Source organism: Protopterus annectens, chromosome 10.part0 (genome assembly GCF_019279795.1).
Source record: "Protopterus annectens isolate FY-2018-M chromosome 10.part0, PAN1.0, whole genome shotgun sequence".
Lineage (NCBI taxonomy): Eukaryota > Metazoa > Chordata > Ceratodontiformes > Protopteridae > Protopterus > Protopterus annectens.
In genome coordinates, this window is record NC_056744.1 from 191,939,856 (window position 1) to 191,964,092 (window position 24,237).

General features: G+C 37.9%; 1 protein-coding gene across 1 annotated transcript in view; it reads right to left on the reverse strand.

The window, feature by feature from the left end:
* LOC122814109 (extracellular calcium-sensing receptor-like) overlaps positions 1-24,237 on the reverse strand; it is a 183,899-nt gene that overhangs the window by 122,718 nt on the left and 36,944 nt on the right. The window contains exon 2 of the mRNA XM_044086724.1: positions 19,923-20,762. Coding sequence (XP_043942659.1) covers positions 19,923-20,762 — 840 coding nt within the window. The remainder of the gene's footprint in view (positions 1-19,922; positions 20,763-24,237) is intronic.

Genomic DNA, 24,237 nt, shown 5'->3' on the forward strand with positions numbered 1-24,237 from the left:
CTGTATCAATGGCAATTGCATTATGTAAAGGGCCAAACCCTAGTCAGCTGCCTAGAGCCTGGTGCTGGTTGTGGACCTTATAAGTAAATAAATATATATATATATATATATATATATATATATATATATATATATATATATATGTATATAAAATAAATATATCCCTATCAGTTGATCAAGTGTTCAGAAACTCAAAATTCATAGGGTGGAAACCATATGAAGGAGTTTTTGAAAACTCAAAGCTTTTGAATGGAGATTGCAGTAGAGTGAGGATCGGGAATTGTATCCTTTGCTTCACAGTAGTGCAATCTAGGAGTTGGTATATATAATTTGCAGGGGGTGTGGATGGTGCAGCGGAGCTTGTCTCCCTGCATAAATGTAAAAAAAAAGTAGATTTTTTGTTTTTGATGTTCGAGTTTTTGGAAACTCAGTCATATGGTCTTGTCCATATGAATTTTGAGTTTCTGAAAACTCAATATCTATCTATATATATATATATATATATATATATATATATATATATATACATATATATATATATATATATATATATATATGTCACAGCGATGTTTTCTATCCATGATTAACTGGGTCCAGGAAGTCACTTTCTCACTGGCTTGATTGTAGAGCCAATGAAGCAGAAACTTCCAATTGTTGTATGTTCTGTTCTGGTCAAAAGCTAGACCAATGTTGCCTGCTGGTAAGAACATCCGTTCACTTCTGATTTTCAGTTAAGTGCTTTTTTAGTTGGAATGCTAACATTTACTATTTTGCCTCACCACCACATCACCTCCATTTATTTGGAATGAATACCAGGTGATTTGCCTGCCACTGGAGGTAAAGAACATCCTTTCATTTCACTTCTTATTTGCAAGTAAGTTCCATGTTGGAAAGACTGAACCTTGTTTGTAAATGCTGGACTTTTACTAGGAACATCCATTCCCTCAAAATGCTGCCAAGTAATTACCAGGTGACTCAGTGGTTTTGGACCATTGTTCAAAGTTTTGTGTGTGCGTGTGTGTGTGTGTGTGTGTGTGTGTGTGTGTGTGTGTGTGTGTGTGTGTGTGTGTGTATGTGTGCGCGTGCGTGTGTGTATCTGTGTTCATGCTCATAATTACTTGGTTTCTTGCAGTCTAGTGTAGTTATGGTGCAAAAGAATGAAACGATTTTAGTATAAAGGAGTGTCATCTTATGAGCTATGTTCTTTGCATATGGTGTTTTCATTTCCTTGTTGCCAGTACATTTGCTATTTAACTGTGAATAAACTGGACAGCATGAAAGTCTTCAAGTTTTGTATTTAACATTTTAATAAACTGTTTAAATTAGGTTGTTTTTCACAGGCATGTGGGTGTAAAATGTTCTGTGTTGGGTTGCAACAGTTTGTCTGGCATTTTTGCAAATAAGTAAGGCTATAAGCCGTTGATTAAATGCTTCCTGTAGTATAGGGCTTGATTCCCTCAGTCTTAATTTGTCTACTGTGTTACTCTGACCAAGTCGCTTCACTGGACAGTGCTGCTGTGCTGTTCCTGAAAAGGGACACTTGTGTCCAGTGAGTTGTTCCAGGCTGTCAGCCAGTACACTACATACATTTCTTTTGAATTCGTGCACTCTTGGCATAGCTGCTAACTAGTGCTTTACTAAGTGTTTGTCTATGAATCCCAGCACATCTCTTGAAGTTTAATGGGTTGTCAGATGCATTTTCAATAAACATGAGCATCAAAGGAAGAGATATTTTCTATGCTCATGTTGATTTTTTTTTTCTCAGTTTGAGAGTGATTTGGTGTTTAATTTATTTTTTGTTTTGGTGTTTCATTTAGCAAATTGCTGTGAGTGTTTTTGCTACAAATTTTGAAGTAAGTTTTAAATTAAATCAAAATCTCTGTGATCATTGTAAAAGTAAAAAAAAAAAAGGAACGAAAGAAAATAATATGCACACTTACAGGTTTGATCAGTGTTATATAGTAATGTGGTAGAAGCAGTCAGATAAACTGGTATGTTTTGGAGGTGGTCGATTACCCTGCCTTAGGCTCGATTTGCCCATGATCAATCTCGTATTAAGTGTATAAAATATATTTTAATTGTTTAAAGGTCTTAACATTTAAGTCATCTAGCTCCATTGTTTAAGGGTTATTGCCTATTTCTTCATGTATCCAACAGGGATCCCTTTCCACAAGTAAATTGTAAAAAATATAACCAAAATAGCAAGAATAATATCCAGTCATCAGAGCTGAGATCCATTAATCTGTATAAACAGATCTCCTTGGAAGATCTGATTCTTGCATTTGTCAAAATGAATGTCATCAGTTACCAGGTGTTATCTTTTCTTTCTTCCAGTGAACCAGAGAGACATACAGTTGTATAAAAAATATCCATCTCCTGTCTTGCACTGCTAACTCAACAGCAAAATATTATGCCAAATGTTCGATTAACAGCAACAGCAGTGCTATACATGTTCATATCAAAAAGATCACTTCTAGTTAATCTCCCTGTATTAACAGGTTATATTTTAATTAAGGACTATAAACCACTAATTAATCTTCTTAGGTCAACAGATAATCCTTGGCAATCTTCTTCTAGTAATTCACAGTGTTTCTCCTGTAATAAAGGATTAGGGGGAGTAAGCACTTCTCCCCTCTGTAAATATGTTTTTAGTTTATTGAAAGCCTGTTCAGAACTTTCATTCCTCATGAAAATGTGTTCTATGAGGTAAATTCAGTGGCTATGGAATAACTGAGTGGCTTGGTAGAATCTTGCAGTAGTAATTGTTTACCTGCCCTAGACATAACTTCGACTGTGACACATTCTAAGACTTAAGTACCTTTAGTTCAGCATTTGCTCGCTATCAATCATGTACCCACCATAAGAAATTTATGTCAAGACAAACTCATGTTTGTCTCATATCCAAGGTATATTACTCTTTTTGTCTGTCTAGGGTTTCTGTAGATTATTTAGATGGTCTTCCTTCTATGGTTATTTGCATGGATGTCACCAGCTTTGAGAAGACCCTTGCAGAAAAATGTCCTACTTTGGGTACATGCATTCAAGAAATGCTATAGCTGATAAGATATACAGGGATAATGGCCAATAGTTCATACCTGTAGAAACTGAAACTTTCACACATTAAAATGACATTAAACATTTCACATCTGCTGTTCATTATATAGGTGCATATGAATAAGAAGAATGGCTTTGCAAACATTTCAGAATACTGTTAAGACTAGTCATTTCCATTATGCATATCAAAATGTAACCCATATAACTGTTTATATAATGACAATTTTCTTTTCCTAAATAGGTAGTCCCATCTAAACTTAATAAAACCAGATATCAGTTGTCATGCATAAAACAATTTCACAGCATGGCAGCTCAGAGCTGTGCTCAGAGAAAATGGATAACTAGGGCTATATCTGACAATGAATAGTTGGGTAAAAACAAGTAAGAGCAGATGACCTAGGCCATATCCACAGAAGAACGGATAGCCACATAGCAAGAAGGACAACTGTCTACTGGCACACCACAAAGTATATGAATGACCACATCTACACCTTAATTATGACAAATGACCACTTCATTAATCTAAGATGGCTAGTGGCTCCTGGTGTCACTCTTAGACTGAAGGACAAAACTGAACAAAAATATTGGCAAGCTTCCCTTTATTAAGGCAATATTAACAAGTCAAATGACATCAGAATTATATCATCTAGGGATCTAAACTTCTTCTGCATCCTCAACAGAGTGGTTTGGAGGGCAGGTATATATTGTAGAGGATAACATTGATCTATGGATGGGGAACAGAAAATTTACTTCAGGACTGCTCACTGTACTACTAATGAATAGCGACAGCTCCTAAATGCTTTATCACATGCTTGGGTCCCCTCAAATAATATATAATATAATCCCAGTTATTCTTATTAGAGGTAATATATAGTTATTGACCATGGGATGGGTAAGACCGATCTAAATCCAATGGAATAGGTTATCTTGAGTACAAGAAGTGAAACTGGCAAGGCTTAAAATGGCCCACAGGGGTAGCCAGCCTAGTAGTCATCTATATACCTATATAAAAAACTAACAGCAAAGAACAAACTGGGTACAACTGCAATTGAATGGCTTAAAGTCCACTTAATCCACCACAACAGATTATATGATAAACCAAAACAAGATTTAATGTAATCGCTTTTGCTGGAAAAATGTTCCAGCTTCTTTAGACTACAAACAGTAAAATACTTAGAAAAAAACACCTTTCAAAACAATTCAAAAAACGAACTGCCAATAGAGTTTGTTACCCCTCCTGATGTCATACACAAGCATTTAAGAGTTAAAGCTACAAGGGGTTACTCCAACTTAAAACACACTAGGATGCTTAAGCAACCTCACAGCAACACCATTAAAGAAAATAAAGATTTTTTTTAAAAAGAATTTTTTTAAAAATAAAAATAATAATGACAGTACTGAATTTGTGTACTATAAATAACACCTTAAAATTATATCCTTTCCATGGTCGAGATATGGCTATGTTAAGTCGATCACAGATCTAATATACTATATTTTTATGAAGTAAACCTATATAGAACATATGTGAATTTCTACAGCCAGCACACAGTCTGTTGAATATATACCTATACTACATGATGATCACTGTTATTCTGTAAGGGTGGAGGACGTAACTGAGGTTTTCTAAGACCCTAGACAAAAGACAACAGCGACAGAAGTATACAAACAGTGTCACCCAATGTTCTGATGTCAGCTGTAGTGCTAACACAAATGGAACCCTAGCCTCATAGAGACTGAGGTTGTGAAGGTGATAAAGACAGTAGTATAAACAAAACAACAAATATTATGATGGCATTTGCTAGTAACATATGAGGAATATTATATTTACGTGCAGTGAAAAGGTGTGGTTTCCCAAGGAGGCCGTAAGATATAACCTAAATAATTAGAGCTGTTGGCACAATGGTTAAAGTATTCACATCTCATGCACATGGTACAAGATTCAATCCTGACATCCAGCCAAGGACTGTTTGGAGTTTACATATTCACCCTATGTCTCTGGGGTTCTTTTCACCTCTGAGAAACATCCTTAATGCTTCCATCTCGAAACTCACCAATGAAAAGAGCCATGGGCAGCAACACAGAGTCTATATGGTGTCCTATAAGGGGAAGAGTTTTATCGATCAAAGGTTTGGGCATCTACTGGATTGCTCAGTATCCTTGTCACAGACTGCATGCCGTGGCAGGGTTAGCCACTCTTTGCTGTAAAATATGGCCATAGGTGATTCAGTTGCATTGACTAATGTCACCAAATCTGCATGGGTATTTTCTGTGATAAATGGGTTAAGGACTTGACCTACACCAGGGACCCATACTAATGGTGGGAGGGGTGTATATGCCCTATTGGCCAGTGTATGCCCACCATAAAGCTAAGCAGCCCTGGATCAATACGTTACTGGTCAGCCAGTGTCCAGTTGTCCAACCTGGGTTACCTGGGAATGGCTCTGTTGAATGAACAGTGAATGAAAAACTAATCAACCTGCTGAACATGAGCTAAGAATTGCTACACTCAATGGAGGTTCACTGACAGGATGGAGCTTGAAAGTGGGTGACATGATGGTACAGAGAATGGTGGACATCCTATGATTCCAAGAGACAAAATGAAAAGGCATAGCAGCAAAGCAATGGCTTGGGATTCAGAGTCTACTACTTAGCAGGAGGACAAGCTAGAAATGGTGATGGAATTGTGATGAGAGAGAAGTTTCAGAAGCTAGTGAGGGATGTCATCAGAAATGGTGACAGAATCATGGCAATTAGACTCTAGCCAAATGATAGGACAGTATTCATAATCTCCACCTATGCCCCATATCAGGGTTGTGATACTGAAGAGAAGAGTACATTTAGAAAGATAAAGCAGGACAACATAAACTGGTGTTAATAATGGGTGACTTGAATGCATATATCGGGACAGACAGAAGAGGATATGAGGACTGCCTGGGTCCACATGGGTGAGGCAACAGGAATAAAGAAGAGGCCATTGTCAAATGGCTTGATTGTAGCCAACACATGGTTCAGAAGGACAGACAGAAAGTCACATACAAGAGTAGCCAACATGCAACTCAGGTGGACTTCTTCCTAGTAGGAAAAGACCACCGAGGTAGAATAAAGTCATCCCCAGTTTAACTGTCAGCCTACAGCATAAGCAATTGGCTGCCATAATCATCTGCAAACAGTGATCAGAGAAGGCTCTAAGGTAAACAGAGACCAGGCTGAAGACCAGGAAGTTATCTGGAGAGAAAGTACAACAGTTCAAGGAATTACTCAGGGCTCTAGTACTCCAAGAAGTGTTGAAGAAGAATGGTGGTGCCTCAAAACAGCATGTATGATGACTACGGAATGGATATGTGGCCAGGCCAATTCTGTAAATAATGTAAACAACAGCCCTCTGATCACTAAAAACAGCTCGGTCAAAACAAAATCAATCCAAATAAGACGAGAAGCTGCTACAACAGACAGAAGTTTAATAAGCTGAAATAAAACAATTAAAAAGTAAACATTAAAACAGGATGATCACTTTTGGTCTAAGACCTTCCTCAGATCCAAATGTAACCAAGTTTATTCATTCAGTTAATTAAAATTACACAGTCAAACAATCAGGAATCACCTCAGGACCTCCAACCTGGAATCAGACCATTTAATTCTGGCAGTTTATCCTCTTGCAGGTCTGCTATCCATTTGGCCTCTGCTATTTCAGTACTGTTATGCAGATCACCTCCCCTAATAGTATTGCAAACTACTTCCAGGACTGAAAATAAAAATCAATGTCCATCAATCAACCTCTGGAGAGAGTGATTGATAAATGGATACACAGAAGTTCTAGAGAGAGTAACTGATAAATGGATATGCAGAGTAGTAGAAGGTAAGATGAGAGATGAGACATTCATATTCAGAGCAGAATGCAGCACAACATACCCAATGTTTGCAGTGAGACAGATAGTTGACAAGAAGCTAGAAATGGGGAAAGAGTCCAACTGGGCATTCCTAGATTTGGAGAAAGCATATGCGAGTGTCCCAAGGAAGTTGATTTGGGCATTTCTGCAGTGGTTGGAAGTCCCAGAAGCATTGGTAGATTAGTGCAAGCTATGTACAAGGTCCCAATGACTCAAGTATAAACAGTGTCCTGTATCACAGAAGGGTTCCCAGTGGGAGTGGATGCGCAACAGAGGTCAGCTTTGAGCCCACTGTTACTCAACTGGTGAAGGATTACATTAGCGAACAAGTCAGAGGGGACAGATCACAACATTTTCTGTATGCAGATGATGTGGCATTACAGGCAGACTCTGAACTTCAGCAAATGATAAGAGAATGGAATGCAAAACTGAAGGCACACGGAGTGAAACTAAATACAGATAAGATAGTGTTTATAGCAGTACATTGGGGAAATCAGAAGACACTAAAAATTTAGACAGAAGGAAAAATAGTGGAACAGGTTGACAGCTTCAAGTATCTGGGAGGGGTGGTTGAGTAGAAGAGTAGCCTGAATGAAGAGGTCAAATCTAGAATCAGAGGGGCTGCAGCAAATGGCATAGAGTGTCAGGTGTAGTGTATGACAGAAGACTGCCAAAGAAGCTGAAAAATAAGGTGGACAAAACAGTGGTGCAACCAGTACTACTGTATAATACAGAAACCTGGGCACTAAAGACAGAACAGATGAGGAAGCTAGAGGTGATGTAAATGAAGTGCCTGAGATGGATGGTAGGATGCACACTGTTTGACAGACAAAGAAAAGAAGACATAACAGAAGAAGCCAAATTAGCTCCAATTGCAGAAAAGGTCAACGAGAACAGATTATGCTAGTTAGGGCAGATGTGCAGAAAAGCAGAAGACAATAAGGTGAAGAAGATTTGAGACAGACAGGAAGAATGTAAGAGGAAATGACAGCATCCAGTAAAGAGGTAGACAGATGGTGTGAGATAAGATCTGTGACAGTCAGGCATGAGTGTTAATGAAGACAGAAGTGTAACATTGAATCAAGAGAGATGACAATAGGTAACATGACACCTGACCCCAAGTAAGAACATGGGAAAAAGGGAGATGATGATGATGATGATGATGAGAGCTGACATTATCAAAAACTTCATCACTGAACACGATTGCTGATTTAAGACTGCAACTAAATTAGTAAACAATATTACAACCAAAGTATGCTGCATTAGTATCATTTACTAACTGAATCATAGCATTTACTACATTATAAGTAGTATGGAAATTGGAAAATAAGTACTATAAATTAACATGCAAACATTAACACAAAATAAAGTGATGGTTATGCCCAGATAAGAACACACCAAGTATATGCTAGGAGATGCTTGCACCAAGTGCTTTTGTACCTGGCTATGCACTTATCAGCATACAACCCAAACTTTTGTGTTTGTTAATATGTTTATAAAACGGAGCCCCAAAAAACATCTAAATTAAAAATGAATAAAAATTGTATGCAAAATAAGAAATGAATATTTACAGAAAAAAAGAAAAAATAGCATCTCCGATTAGATTATAGCAGTATGAGTTCCACATATACTCAATTGTTGTTTTTTTTTTTTGTTTGTTTTTTTTTGTTTTTTTTTGAAGTAAAGGACCTGCCCCTTCTAGGCTTTCAAAAAATATTATCCACCCCCATAGTGCCTTTTTTCGCAATGCCAGCTAGACATACATACCAATGTAATGAAATAAGAAAGAAAAATCTGAATGTGCTACTGATCAATGCTAGGAGTCTAAACAATAAACTCATCTCCCTACAAATCCTTCTCACTCTGGAGGAAGTCGACATTTGTGCAGTGACTGAGACATGGTTACTCTGGCTATGCATGGCTATAATGTCTTCCACACATTTAGACCAGTCATTGCACAGGAGGGAGAAAATTTGGATATGTACATTCATCCAGAAGAGACTCTCTTCAATGCTGATTAAGCCGCATGATGCAATACATCTTCTTCATGTCCAGACCACAATCAGAAAGGTCCCTCACCATATATTGGCTAGCTACAGAACTCCCTTTATGAGCCATTAAAACCACAATGCATATCTACAAGAACTAGAGTCACTCAATACTAAACCCAATACCACTGAAACCTAAACCGCAACCACCACTAGAGCACAATAACAGACATTACTGCACTTTGACAATACAAATGCCCTATATCAACTCTCTAGAGTACTGACTAGGGGGAATAACATCTTAGAAGACCTTGTCCTCACTAATACAGAGGAATCTTATACTATTCCTTGTGTATACTCATCACCTGTTAGGTCTGACCATAAAACTGTCTCCTTCAAAATAAAATCGACTCCAGGGGCCACTTTGCTCCTAGTATTTTTAAAAACTTCTTCAAGACAAACTGCCTACTATTAAATGATACATTAGTAAACTTAAAACCCCACCAAATCCAGTTAACTGTACTTAAATATCTGGAAATATGCACTACTAAGCCCAAACACCCTAGCCCAAAAGTTCCTGGAACATAACTCAAATGCCTGGACAACATCACCATCCCCAAGAGGATAACTACTTGACTCATCTAGAAGGACCATGTTCAAACGAGTGTACCTATGTGGATCACCAACTAATCTGCTGGAGGTCCTCATCCCACCCCACCTGAAATAAAAAGACCACAGTAAAGAACTTCTCAAAAGCCGACTTCACACTTCTAAAGACTAGTGTGGTCTCCTTTAAGGCCCCGAGCGGAAAACAGTACTCAAGCCGCTGAATCACTTACAAATGCCTTCTACCAGCACCTGCAGGACTGCATGGATAAGGCAATCCCAAGCAAAACAAAGACTCTTTGTACCAAAGGCAAGCTCCAGTCTGGTGGACCCCAGCCATAAACAAACTCTACAACAAAGGAGGAAGCTACTACAAGATAGAGCAAAATCCTTAAAAGGTAAGACACCCTTGATCACTATAAGTAAAAACTAAGAGCTCTCATAAAATCATCCAAAGCAAATTTCGAGAGAAAAATAGCTAAAGACTCAAAAGACAATCATAAGGCCTTCTTTAGCTATGTTAGAAACCTGGGAGGAAACTCCCAGATATGCTCAGAACTAGTTCAAAATGATGTGAAGATTACTGATCCTACAGACATTGCCAACATACTGGCTGACAGGTTCAGTGCAAACTTCTCCCCTCCCCAAAGGAGAGATATCTATACCAAACGATTGCAGCCCCCAAACATCTCCAGCCCAAGTGAGAACTGCTCTCCAAAGCAAAAACACAGCATCCATGGGACCTGATGGTGTCCCCGGCTGTGTGCTCCATGAACTCAATGAGGAATTAAACCCACAGCTAGGACAGCTGTTTAATCAAAGTCTTACCTCTGGATACATCCAGGGGTGGCGACTGCAACTGTGGTCCCACTTCACAAAGGCGGTGCCTCCACCGACCCTGGAAATTACCGCCCATTAGCTTGACAAGCCTTATCTGCAAAGCCATGGAGAGGATCATAATGGACCTCATAAATAAAGACATAGGGAATTTGCAGACTTTGGATCCAACCCAGTTTGGCTTTGTCAAAGGCAGATCATGCCTTTTAAACTTGGTTGACTTTTGAAACAGTCACCAAAGCCATTGATGAGGAAAGGCAGTCCATACAGCCTACCTCGATCTGGCTAAGGCCTTGATACAATACCCCATTCGGGTATCATTGAAAAACTCATCAGCTTAAATGTCAACCCATACATCACAAGATGGGTTGCAAACTGGCTGAGTGACAGAACCCACAGGGTCAGAGTTGCTGGCGCCATGTCAGACTCAAAGCCTGTCACAAGTGGTGTCCCACAGGGCTCAGTCCTGGGCCCACTCTTGTTTGGCATCTACTTTTCTGAAGTACAAGCAAACACAGGAGGGTTATGGCTGACAAAGTTTGCAGATGACTGCAAACTGGGCCATAGTAGAAAACACATCTGACACAGATATCCTTCAGAAGGGTCTCACAGAATAACTGGTGCCAGAGCCACGGCCTAAAGTTAAATGCCAAAAAATGCATAGTCATACCCTTTGGGAAAAACAAGGTTACCCCTAGCTACCAAATAGGTGGCAATCCACTGAGCACAGAAGAAGTTATCAGGGACCTGGGGACCCAGGTTGATAGTAGTCTGTCATTCGACACCCATGTAGCTAAAGTAGTTAGGAAGACCTTCTACATTGCCCACCTTATCATGAAGGGATTCTCATCTAGATCAAGGGAGGTCATAGTCTCCCTTTACTCATCACTCATCAGACCAATGATTGAGTACAATGGCCCATTCCGGAATGTATCTGACCCGACACTTGCAGCAGCTGGAGAGGCCACAAAAGTTCCTCACCAAAAGGATAAAGGGTCTCAAAAAACTGTCCTATGCTGCCCGACTGAAAGAACTCCAGCTCTATTCAGTCCACTTTCTCAGAGGTGACCTTTGCCTAACATACAAGGCCATGTCAAACCCAGATTTGATGAATATGCTTCACCTCAAAAAATCTAGATCCATCAGAGCCACAAGGGGGGGAGACTTAAACCTTGACACGGCTATTAATAGGACGTGCTGGAGGGATAGATTCATCACCCAAAGACTCCCTATGCTGTGGAACAAAATCCCGGTACATGTGAGGCAGAGCACCTCGCTGGCCTTGTTCAAGAGAAATCTTGACCAATGGATGGGAGATCGCAGATATACCCCAGGGATTACCTCAGTGTCACTGCTCGACAGAGGCACAGAAAAATAATGGGTATAGTTCCCCATACTAAAGGGGTGGCCTAAGCCACAAAACGATGGGCTAGGCTTGTAAATGCCCTCGGGCAGATAGCCTAGTATGAACCTATGAACCTATGAACCTATAAATAAGGAATAATCCCCTATATCACCAGCTAGATTGCCAAATGGATCACAGATAGGCACAATAAAACTACTGAAAAAACATTCCAAATCAGCAGAAACCCACAAAATAAACCCATTTGAAAACCCCCTTTAAAAACCAAAGAAACCCCTAGAGTCACTCAATACTAAACCCAATACCACTGAAACCTAAACCGCAACCACCACTAGAGCACAATAACAGACATTACTGCACTTTGACAATACAAATGCCCTATATCAACTCTCTAGAGTACTGACTAGGGGGAATAACATCTTAGAAGACCTTGTCCTCACTAATACAGAGGAATCTTATACTATTCCTTGTGTATACTCATCACCTGTTAGGTCTGACCATAAAACTGTCTCCTTCAAAATAAAATCGACTCCAGGGGCCACTTTGCTCCTAGTATTTTTAAAAACTTCTTCAAGACAAACTGCCTACTATTAATTGATACATTAGTAAACTTAAAAACCCCACCAAATCCAGTTAACTGTACTAAATATCTGGAAATATGCACTACTAAACTATACCAGCATGCAAATAGTTGTATAGGTTTGGCTATACCCAGTAGAAACAAGTGAAGGGAATGCTACAAAAACAACTGCCTCGCTGGTGAAACATTAATGTCATCTAGCTTTACAATAAAAGGAAGAGATTATTGGCTAAAAGTAAGAAGAGCAGCACACAGAATGGTAGAGCCCTCCTCATTAAATTGACCAGGCTTTCCTGGTGCTTAACTAAATCTACCAAAGCCCGGTTTGACTTGAAACGTTTTCTCATTATGTTTGCAATTTTAGGAGCAGAATGTACTCAGCTGATTGTAAACTATGTTACATATACTGCAGTTGAACATACAGCTGGTTTACTGGCTAATAAATTCACCTCACACTTTACCCATCTTTCCCCTTATCCCTCATCTATCTCAAATAAAATGTCTGAAATCAATTCACCACCAGCAATCTCTCCAGACCAAGTCCTGAAAGCATCATCAAATGCCAGGAATATTGCATTATAGGGTCCTACCAATATCCCATGATACATTATGAATAGCACGAAGCACAATTTAGTCACACTCCTAACAACACTGTTCAGTCTTAGCCTCCATTGCATGATTTTTTAAAGCTCCATATGGGGTGGAGAACAGCAACATTCCTTTCCCTGCATAAAGGAGGGCCTTCCATTGACAGAGGCAAGTACAAACCCATAAGTCTGATCAGCATTATATGCAAAGCTATGGAAAGAATTATCATGGAATTAACCATCAACAATATAGGGAACCTACAGATACTGGACCCATTTGAGTTTGAATTCATCAAAGGCAGGTCATGCTTACTCAGCCTGATGAACTTTTTTGAAATAGTTACCAAAGCAAAGGATGAAGCTAGAATGGCACATACCACCTACCTCAACTTCGCCGAGGCTTTTGACACAACCCACCACTTAGATATAGTAGAAAAGCTTAATAAACAAGGAATAATCCCCTATATCACCAGCTAGATTGCCAAATGGATCACAGATAGGACACAGGAGATTAAAATAGGGAAAGCTAGCTGCCCAGAAAAAAAAGAAAAACAGTTGCCAGTGAATTCTCCCAGCAGTCCTCTTCTGTTCAGCACTTACTTTTTAAAAGTAAAAGCTAATAAGAAAGGTCTCAAGCTAACTACGTTTGCAGATGGTTACAAGCTAGAAGCAGTAGTTTAAACCCCAAATGACTCAACATCCCTACAGGAACACTTGTTCAAAACAAATAATTGGTTCCAGACTCATGGATTACATTTAAATGCCAAAAAATTTATTACCTTCTCCTTTGGAAAGTCAGCTTCCCCGGGAAGCTACGAAATTCATAATGCACCACATCAGTTGACCCAATAATTCAGGATTTGTTAACTTATGTGGACAGTGACCTAACATTTGACCAGAATGTGTCTATTGTGGTAAGGAAGTCCTTTTATACTGCACAGCTCATAAACAAGAGATTTGCTTCTACTTCCAGGGATGTTGTTATTTTCTCCCTTTACTCAGTCATCATTAGGCCAATTATTGAGTATAATGCTCCATTTGGCATGTATCTATCCAGGCATATGCAACAACTGGAATGCCCACAGAAATACATTACAAAACATATACTGTTTAAAAATTATGCCTTACATGGACCACCTTAAAGTTCTATCACTGTATTCAGTCTCTTGCAGACTGCTAAGAGGTGACATGTGTCTAGCATACAGACCATCCTCAAACCCACTACCAATGGACTTACTTCACATCTGCAAATCAAATGTATTGGAAATACCTGGCTCAAGGGACCTAATTTTCTTCTGCAACATTGACTGAATGATTTGGATGGACAGGCATATTTCACAGAGGATGCCACTGCTCTGGAAAAGACTCCCCATCCATATAAAACAGGGCTCATCCCTGATCACATTAAAATGTAGCTTGGACCAATGGATGGGAAATAGGAAATGTACCCCATGACTCCCCCTCCCATGCTACTAATGGACAGAGGCAGCTCCAACAGGCTTTATTCCAGTGCATGTGTCCCCACCCAGTGGGTACACAGGCAACTCCAAAATGTTTTATTCCAATGCTTGGGTCTCCATCAGATACCTGTGTTTTGATTCAGTAATTATCACTAGAATAATATATAAATATATATCTTGGAAAGGGTTAGGTGAATCTAAACATCAGTGTGATGGGCTAATTTTAAACATCAAATAGAATAAATGGAAAGGCTTAGAATGATTCACAAATGCAGTTAGCCAAACACCTATGAATCTATGAACTCTCTCCCATATTATAATATAGTTACTTGTTATGTTAAATAGTCATCTGCAAGGGAAGTGTTCCAGCTAATTTTGTCTACATTCTTATTACTTCATTTGTAGGACCCTTTTGTATCTCCCAGCAAACTTAAATGTGTCTATGGGGGGAATTGCAGGCAGTTATTTAGCTGTTTATTTTCATTAGTTAAACTGGAAGATCCCATTGAACCTACAGCATGTGTGTATAGGAGCCAAAGTGCACATGTACCCCATGCACAAATATTTCACTAAAGATGGAGTAATACCAATATTTTATTGTCAAAGAACTGTACAAAATATCCCATTTAGCTGTCATCATACAATATAGTAAGTTGTCACTCATCACTAAAGTATACATGTTATGTTGAATTCCATGTTTTATCCTTGCATTTGTATCTCATTAACATTTACCTTTTCTACTGATATCCAAGGTTATTTTAACGATTGAGAAGACATCTCCAATGATAAGTGATGGTGACTCTCTCTTGGTCCAGACAACAGCAGCTGTCCCTTCTTTTGAAAATGGCCAAGGGCAATTGCCTTAGGTTTCCTCACAGACTGGATTTACTCAAACAAAACAAAGTAGTTTAATACACCCCAAAATAAAAACACTTCAAGCAAATGCCTGGATGATAACGTTTTGAAAGCCTTTAGGCACCTTTTTACAGGAATGTGCAGCAAGTACTTAAAGAGCTTAAAAACCTGCTACCAGGAAATCTAATTATAACTGTGCAAGTGGAGAATATTGTTGTAGTTGTTGCCACACTAAGAACCAGGCACCTATTAAGGTCAGGATGCCTCTGGTTCTGTAATATTTGTGTGAGCTATTATCATCTGGCCTTTCTTATGCTCCTTTCAAGATTCATCTTTTGAACATTTCTTGTGTCCCCTGAGATTCCCTCTTTCTTGCTGCCCTCAAGTCAAGCAGGTTTTAAAAGTGATTTTACATATCAATCTGCCTAAAAAACAGAAGGCTCCTGCTTGGGATCTTAACGTTGTGCTTGAAAAACTAATACTGTTTCCATTTGAACAAGTGTATTAAGCTGATTGAGGTTCTTGACTTTGAAACCTGCGTTTCTCATTGACAGCTCCAGTATCCCTTCTTGATGCAAGAAAACTCTGAAGCTTTTGATGCCTTAAACACTACTTGATTTTTTTTTTTGCTCCACTGTGGTCAGGGTACATGGAAGGTGTCTAAAGCTTTGAAAGCTGGCCAGTGGTACTATCCTTCGTAGGCATTACACTACTGCACCTGTAATCTATTTAAGCATCTACTGGTATGTCAGGTTTACTTATACAAGTGTAGTTTTGACCTGAATTAGATAGTAACCATGCAGGCAGAGTCTTAGAGGTAACATAAATAGATGAATAGCATGTCACTTGGGGAGTGACGCATTTCTAACTTCTGTCTTTCTTATTTTCCTATCACGTTAAATCAACACCCCTGCTTGAGGCTGTTAAGGCTGTATGTAGCACCCTACAAGAAAGTGATACACATTTCATAATTCCTGGGCTATCTGCTCAGTCCCATTCACAATCTAAACAATGAATGAAATTGCCATTGAGGCTTTGTGAGGTTCTTCGACTCATTGTTTAAATCATGATGGTTTGGATCGATCAAAAAGCCTGGGAGCTTTGAACAATAGAAGTACTGGCCACAACAGCATTACAAGACTATAGCTGGCAGCACCATGAATGTTTGAAATATAATGCTGTGGCCAGTGTGCATCTATTCAGAATGGACGGGATTTGTAGCAAGTTATGTTTTTAAACTGTGACATGCAACTAGATATTCATATCTCTCACCTGTCCCTGATTTTGCAAAATGTTCGTGCTTTTTACCTCTTATTTATGGTCTGATTTTTTAATAAAATGTGTGATTTTTTTTTGTAAATCATTGAGGGTTAAAATCACTAACCAATTACATACATTTAAGTTTCAAAGTTCATATCCTTAATAAAATTCATGCTAATATCAAACCTGTTTTCACTAACTTTCTAAGCGTATAACAGCAATATTTAAAATGTGTCCATGATTTTGTGCTTTGTCCCTGATTTGTGGGCTAAGAGAGATGGAGAGCTGTATGAACACATTCCCTGGGGACAGTATTTTATTTATTTATTTAATTACTTACATTTCTAGGTGTCTATATGTTTATATTTCATAATAGATTTCTGAGATGTGCACAGACAAATAGTTATAACTGCTGGTACTGTTGGCAGAAAAATGATTCTCTTGTTTAAACAGTATTCTGGCATTACAAGTTTAAAGTGATTTTTATGAAATAACTTAAAACTCTTTAATTTGTAGCTACTGTTTTGTGGAACAATAAAGTATGTGCATTACATGGACACAATGTTTAACACAATCAGACATCAGAAGTTTATACAAAACTAGCTGTAGCTGGTGTCAGGGGGAGCTGTCTCTGGATGAAAGTAAGTGACACTTGATATTTGCTCAGTTTAAAAAATCACTAATATAGTTCTGTTTACTGTTTGTACTAAGTGTTTGAATGAAACAAACTTGAAATACATTATTGCCAAATTAATTATGCATGTATGTATGTATGTATGTATGTACTGTATTTATTTATTACTACAGTCAGACATTGGAAGCATCCACATTAAGTAAAGTGGCTGTAATGATGGATATGGAGTTTGTATGTGAATAAACGTGACAAACACTTGCTGTTGTTTGATTACTGTTAAAAACAGTCTGTAATCCATGGTGGCAGAAGTAGTGTCACACAATGTATTATATTTGCTGAAGTCTGTGCAAAACAAGTATTTCTGGGTCTTATACTTTTAAATGTTGGGGTGTTATATATTGTTCAAGAGCAAAATGTTGGCCAGAATTTCTTTCATTCTCTATCACAAGCAACAGTATTGCATATCTAATTTAGTGTAAAAACCAAGAAGAGACTATTCCAAGCACCAGTTAATATTCCAGTTTATTGAGCGCTTTCATCAGCATCAATCAGCTGACTTCCTCAGAATGAAGACTCATTCAGCTTGAAACCATTTTATATAAAAAACAAGTCACATGACATTAAAATTGATCAGTATTAAAACCTGTTAAAAGAACATTTAAGGCACCAAAACATTATAAAAAGTATTGTAATGCGCTCAATAAACTGGAATATTAACTGGTGCTTGGATTAGTCTCTTCTTGGTTTTTACACTAAGTTTGGTGTTTGGTTCCTGGTTTTTGAACAGTATTGTACGTGACGGTTGTGTTAGGAACAATATGTACAGGAAAGCAATTGGTCTTTGGCACAGTGGTACAGTAAGTGGCATTGCCATCTCAACTATGCTCTGGTTGTGGTACTGACTGTGGCTTCCTTATGGAGTCTGCATGCCCTCACTATCTCTGGGAGGGTTTATCCATATGTTCTTTTTTATTTTTGAACACCCCAAAGATATGTTATAGGTAAATTAGCATTACTCCAATTTTGATTCTAGATAAACCTGCAGCATGTTGTGTGTGTGTGTGTGTGTGTGTGTGTGTGTGTGTGTGTGTGTGTGTGTGTGTGTGTGTGTGTGTGTGTGTGGCAATAGACATGGCTTGACAGGGGCAGTGCCAGTAAATGTGTAAGTGTGTGTGTGTGTGTGTGTGTGTGTGTGTGTGTGTGTGTGTGTGTGTGTGTGTGTGTGTGTGTGTGTGTGTGTGTGTGTGTGTGTGTGTGTGTGTGTGTGTGTGTGTGTGTGTGTGCATTTGTGCATGTGTGCGTGTGTGTGTGTGGTTATGTTTGTGCATGCATCTGTGCAAAAATAATATAACTAATTTTTATGTATGAGCATACACAATATTACACATGCATATCTTCTCTGGGTTGCAGGAAAAAAGAACAATTACCAATTCATTCTGTTTTAAAAACAAGGCATAACATGCATCACCAAATGTCCAGTCCCTCACAACTTCATGGGGCTTGGCAGCCCACACTCCAGGCCATATAAGTAGATTTTGACACAGGCTTAGTAAAGCCTTCTTTCCTGAACCCAACCTATTCGAAAACTGTTCTTGCTCAGAGAACTGGGCAGAAGGTTGTTGTAGATTGTGTGGTGTCTGGTGACAGTGTGGTCATTATTTCTTTAATTTTCCTGACAAATGAACCTTAGAGGCATGGACAAAAGTTTGCTATAGCTTGTGTTGGGACTGGATATAGTATTCCTATATTTTTGCTAAGTTTCCTTAAAATTCTGAAAGATGTGCATAGGTCACCATAACTTGTATTAAGGATGGGGGCAGTGAAATAATTATTCTTTAACTTTCTTCATAAACTCAGAGATTTACTTAGAATGCAACTATAACTTGTCAGGGGCAGTGTACTGTCTAGGAGTAAAAAGTTGGAATACATTACTGTGATAATTATTTTTTCAGTTTCTTTACAATCAAACATCATTTCTTGTTGCTAGGGGAAGGAGACATACTGTTGATATACATCTAACATCAGTAGGTTGAAATATGTTACTGAGTTCTTATTGTTCATTCATTTCTTTCCAGTACTGACATCAGTGGGATACACAGATGGTTGTTGTCTTTTGTGGATGGGACTGAAGCAGTATACTGCATACATGTGTGACAGTGGCCATTTGAAATACAGTGGATATAAAAAAGTTTACACACTCCTGTTAAAATGCCAGGTTTTTGGGATATAAAAAAATGAGACCACAATAAATCATTTCAAAATTTCCCCACCTTTAATGTGACCTATAACCTGTACAATTCAATTGAAAAACAAAGGAACCTGTTAGGGGAAAAATATAAAAAATAAAAAAAGTACAATATGCTGGTTGCATAAGTGTGCACACCCTTGAACTAATAATTTGTTGTGTGTCCATACAAGTAAACTAATTCTTTGTTGAAGAAAAAAACTGGTCAGGGAGGCTGCCAAGAGACGTACAGCAACACTGAAGGATGCAAAAAAAGAGGTGAAGGTTACAATACAATGAAAGGAAAGGAAGTAAACTGTATTCTGTGTGGTATGGAAAGACCACAGTGGTAGGAAACATGAGACTATGGGGGTTATGAATGGGAGGATGAATAGTGGAGAGCACGGTAGGTAACAATTTTACCCAAGACTAGCCACGCAATACAGTGATGCTGTTCTACTGCAAAAGAGAAGAATTTGAAATCAAAATTGTGGACAGCAGCTGTGTGCTATAATACATTTACATATGTAAGTAGATGTAGCCAATGATATTTCTTTTATACCAGCTCTGCTTTCTCTCTTACTTACCTGCCATGGCTGAAGACTTGCAACACCAGCACATGATTTGTTCTTTGAGATCACATCCTTAGAATCACATGATAACAGTCTATTCAGTGCATGGACTGCAGCATATACAGCATTGTATGCACTAATTGCTTCTTGGAAGCTGTAAGATTCATATACCAAAGTCTGTAATTTCTTTAGGCTTTCAGTACCTGCACAAAATGTTATTTTGTTACCTAACTCATCCAATAAAGATATTGAGGTGTTATGTTTAGGCATCCACTTACAGTGGAAAATTGTTTCCCAGAAAAGAATCAGAAAAATGTCATCACTTGTTGAAGGAATAAGGTTGTTCACAAAATCTTGAAATTCAGTAATTTCTGGGTTGTACATTGTGAAACCTAATGTACCATTTAATGTCTTCCAGTAGTCCTTGATATAGAACACTAAAGAGTTTATCCATGTGAATGGGGCTATCCAGATTTTATTACTTATGTTCTGCACTGTGACTTCTTCCATTAGTGGTATAAGGTATAGCTGTGTTGAACACACAATTATTACTTTTGCTGAGGATGACCTGATCTTCTCAACAATTTGATGAAGTTTACTCTCAGAATTGTATGCAGGTAGTATTTCTAGAAAAGCTACACAGCTGCCTCTTTTGGTCAGTTCCTGCAAGAGATCCTGACTGGGTTCTATTCCTTGGTCATTGTCCGATGCTAGAATGCCAACCCATGTCCAGTCAAAGTGTTTCATCAACTGAGTGATACCAATAACCTGAGCAGTCAGACTGCTTAATGTACGTACAAAAGAAGGGAATTGCTGTTTGTCACTCAAGAGAGATACTGTGGAACGATAGCTGATCTAGGGGAAATTAAATTGTTCTTAAGCATGTTACTTATTTAATTTATTCCCATTACAAATATCATACTACATCAAATGTTGGCATTCTTCATTAAAATTAAGTATTACTATGAAAGAATGTTGCTAAGTAAGTCACTATTTAATATTTATTTATTCATTTACTTATCAGTTTTGACCAATTTCAGGCTCAGTCCGGGGTCAATAATATGGCCATTCATACAGTGTTCCTAATATAACAAAACATGACGTAGCAGTGAATAAAATACAAATGATATGCTTAAACCTGTAGAGTGATATCAATACAAATACAAGTATAAACAAGGCTTTACTTTTAGGAAAACTGAGAAAAAGTCTGGTATACAGACACCTGATGTAGGAGAACTGAAGCAATGGATACTGGTAGAGCAGTTAGGGTAGCGGTGAGATATAAGTTAATTAAGGTTATGTGGTCTGATGGTTTGCAGGAACATTTAGATTTATAAATCAGATGACAGTTTATCAGTCCATGGAACTTGGAGTAAGATGAAGTATCTTTAAGTTTGTATGGGAAATACTCCCATACTTTTGGACCAAGAGTTAAGAACACATTGTTAGAGGCATGAGGTTTGGAAAGTAGGATTTGTCTTAAATCACCAGTGCAGTTTAGGTTTCTGAAGCTATATGAGGGAGCTTGCCTTATTAATTTTGAGGTTAAAGGAGGAGTAGCATGCAAGCAATAATACCCAACAGGGAATGTGTTACTGTAGAAATAATGGATACCCCAAAGTGCTCTGAGGCCCAGTGATAAAGTGGAGGGCTTTTACACTCCAGGAAGGGTGTTATTTTCACAATAAAAATACACCCTGGAGGGCACTATTGTGCTTAGAGAATGGACTAGCTATTAAATTATGTGTGTGTGTGTATATATATATATATATATATATATATATATATATATATATATATCATACCTCTCAAGTTTACCTCATTACGAGGAACGTACCTCATTTGGGGGCTTAAAAAGTTCATGTTCCTCGAAGTTCCTCAAAGTTCTGCATTGAAAGAGTCTGTCACACATTCAGTGTTAGGAATTTTGTTTAAGTGAAATCCATGGTAAATAGAAATTAATCATATTAATTCATTAAAGGATCTTCTTTATAAGTAAAACCAGCATATTTTAACCATCCTATGACCTTCCTAGTTGAAGTTGTTAGTAAGCCATTAGTTTGTGTTCCACATTTTGCCCATTTGTTCCACATTATGAAGGCGAGTGTTCCTCATTTTGGAGATGGAAGGTTGAGAGCTATGATATATATATATATATATATATATATATATATATATATATATATATATATATATATACATATATATATATATATATATATATGTATATATATATGTATATATATATATATATATATATATATATATATATATATATATAGTTTCACTTCATAATCTGGAATTACTGAAATCCCGAATTTCAGTAACCCCGAGACTATAAAGTTGAACCATTCACAAAACCTAAACCCACAATCCCGAATCACACAGTCACGAACATACATACATACACCATACACCGCATAACACACACACCATTCCACCCACAGCACACAAACCACACAACCCTTCACTACAGGTAAGCAGGGGGGCAAGCCCCTCTGCAGCCCCCACACACCCCCTACATATTTATATGTACTCTATATATTTTTTACATATTTTTGATGTAGAATAGTTCCCTGCCTAATGTTTCAAACTTGATGTAGTTTATATAATTGTTGCCAGAGCGAGTATTTTACATCCAAAGTATAATATATGTTAGCATTTAATGATTTAAACATACACACCCACCCACACACACACATACACACACACACACACACACACACACACACACACACACACACACACACACACACACACACACACACACACACACACACACACACACACACACACACACACACACACACACACACACACACACACACACACACACACACACACAGCAGCACAGGTAAATGACAGAATATCAATACAACAACGAAGCACCCTCACAGAGTAAATGTTCCTCTGGTGTAGAATAAAAATGAAACAAAAAAAGCAAAACACATCCACAGGAACAAAGCACAGCTGTGACTCAATTTCTCTGATATAGTAAAATTCTGTATATACACAAAACGCTGCTGGACACACCACAAATTAATACTATGTGCTTTATTGGCATAGATAGGTAAGCGCTTTCACCATTAAGGCTTCATCAGACCAAACAGTAATAAATGAGTGAAGGAGCTTAAATACTTTCAAATCTAGTTACTTGTGAATAATTAATCAAATGACATCATTTCCTCAATGCCATAAATGCATGTATCAAATTTAAAACGGATCTAGCATATCTTACTATATTAATCCCCCAATGAGACCAATAGTGGCTGGGAGGGGGTGAGCCACTGAGCCCTTATCTATTTATGTGGAACATTTTTTAGACCAGTAGTTGATGCTAATACATACATTTTGAGAGATAGTAAGCAGTTTTTACTTGATTTATATGATTATATGAAACATGTATTAAATGATACACAATATATACTTGTCACACTAGATGTGAAAAGCCTATTTACAGTTATACCTAATGAACAAGGTATGGAGAAAGTACATAGGTATATGCTGACACATTCAACAAATGATCCTAAATTTGTTGATTTATTGATTCTATTTTTGGAGACAATATTATATAACAATATCTTTTTATTTGATGAGGTACTATACATTCAAAATGATGGCGTAGCGATGGGCACTTAGTGTGCCAACAGCTACGCCAACATTGTTATGGCTAGCTGGGAAGAAGAAAAACTATTTCCTTCAGAGAGTTACAGAGTGAAAGTTGGTTTTCATAGATGCTTTGTAGATGATTTGTTTTTAATTTGGAAAGGTGATGAAACATCTTTATCAGATTTTGTTTCACAAATAAACAGCTTGACTGAATATTTAAGTTTTACTATGGCCTACCCACGAAACAGTATATCTTTTTCAGATATACAGATTGAGAGGTTGGAGAATGCCTTGTTGAATACGGGGGTACATAAGAAGGCATGTCATAGGAATACACTTTTACATAGAAAGAGCATGCACCCCCATTATGTTTTTAAAATGTCATCAAGGGTCAAGCCATGAGGGCCTCCAGATTAAATTCAACACAGGAGGGATATGATCAGGAGCTTTCAGATCTAAAGTCAAGACTCCTGGATAAGTATTATAAATTAGAAGAGGTGAATATGGCCATTGAAGAGACCAATTCAGTGAGAACAACTAAAGCTAGTCCATATTTTTCTAATATAGGCACCCCTATAAGTGAAGAAGCAACAGTGAAAACAGAGAGTCAAATAAAAGTACCCATGTTTTATACTTCAGATAACAACTATCTGAAGAATATAGTGCAGAAACATTGGGACACTTTATTACTGGATGAAAACATCAAAGAAATAGTAGGGGA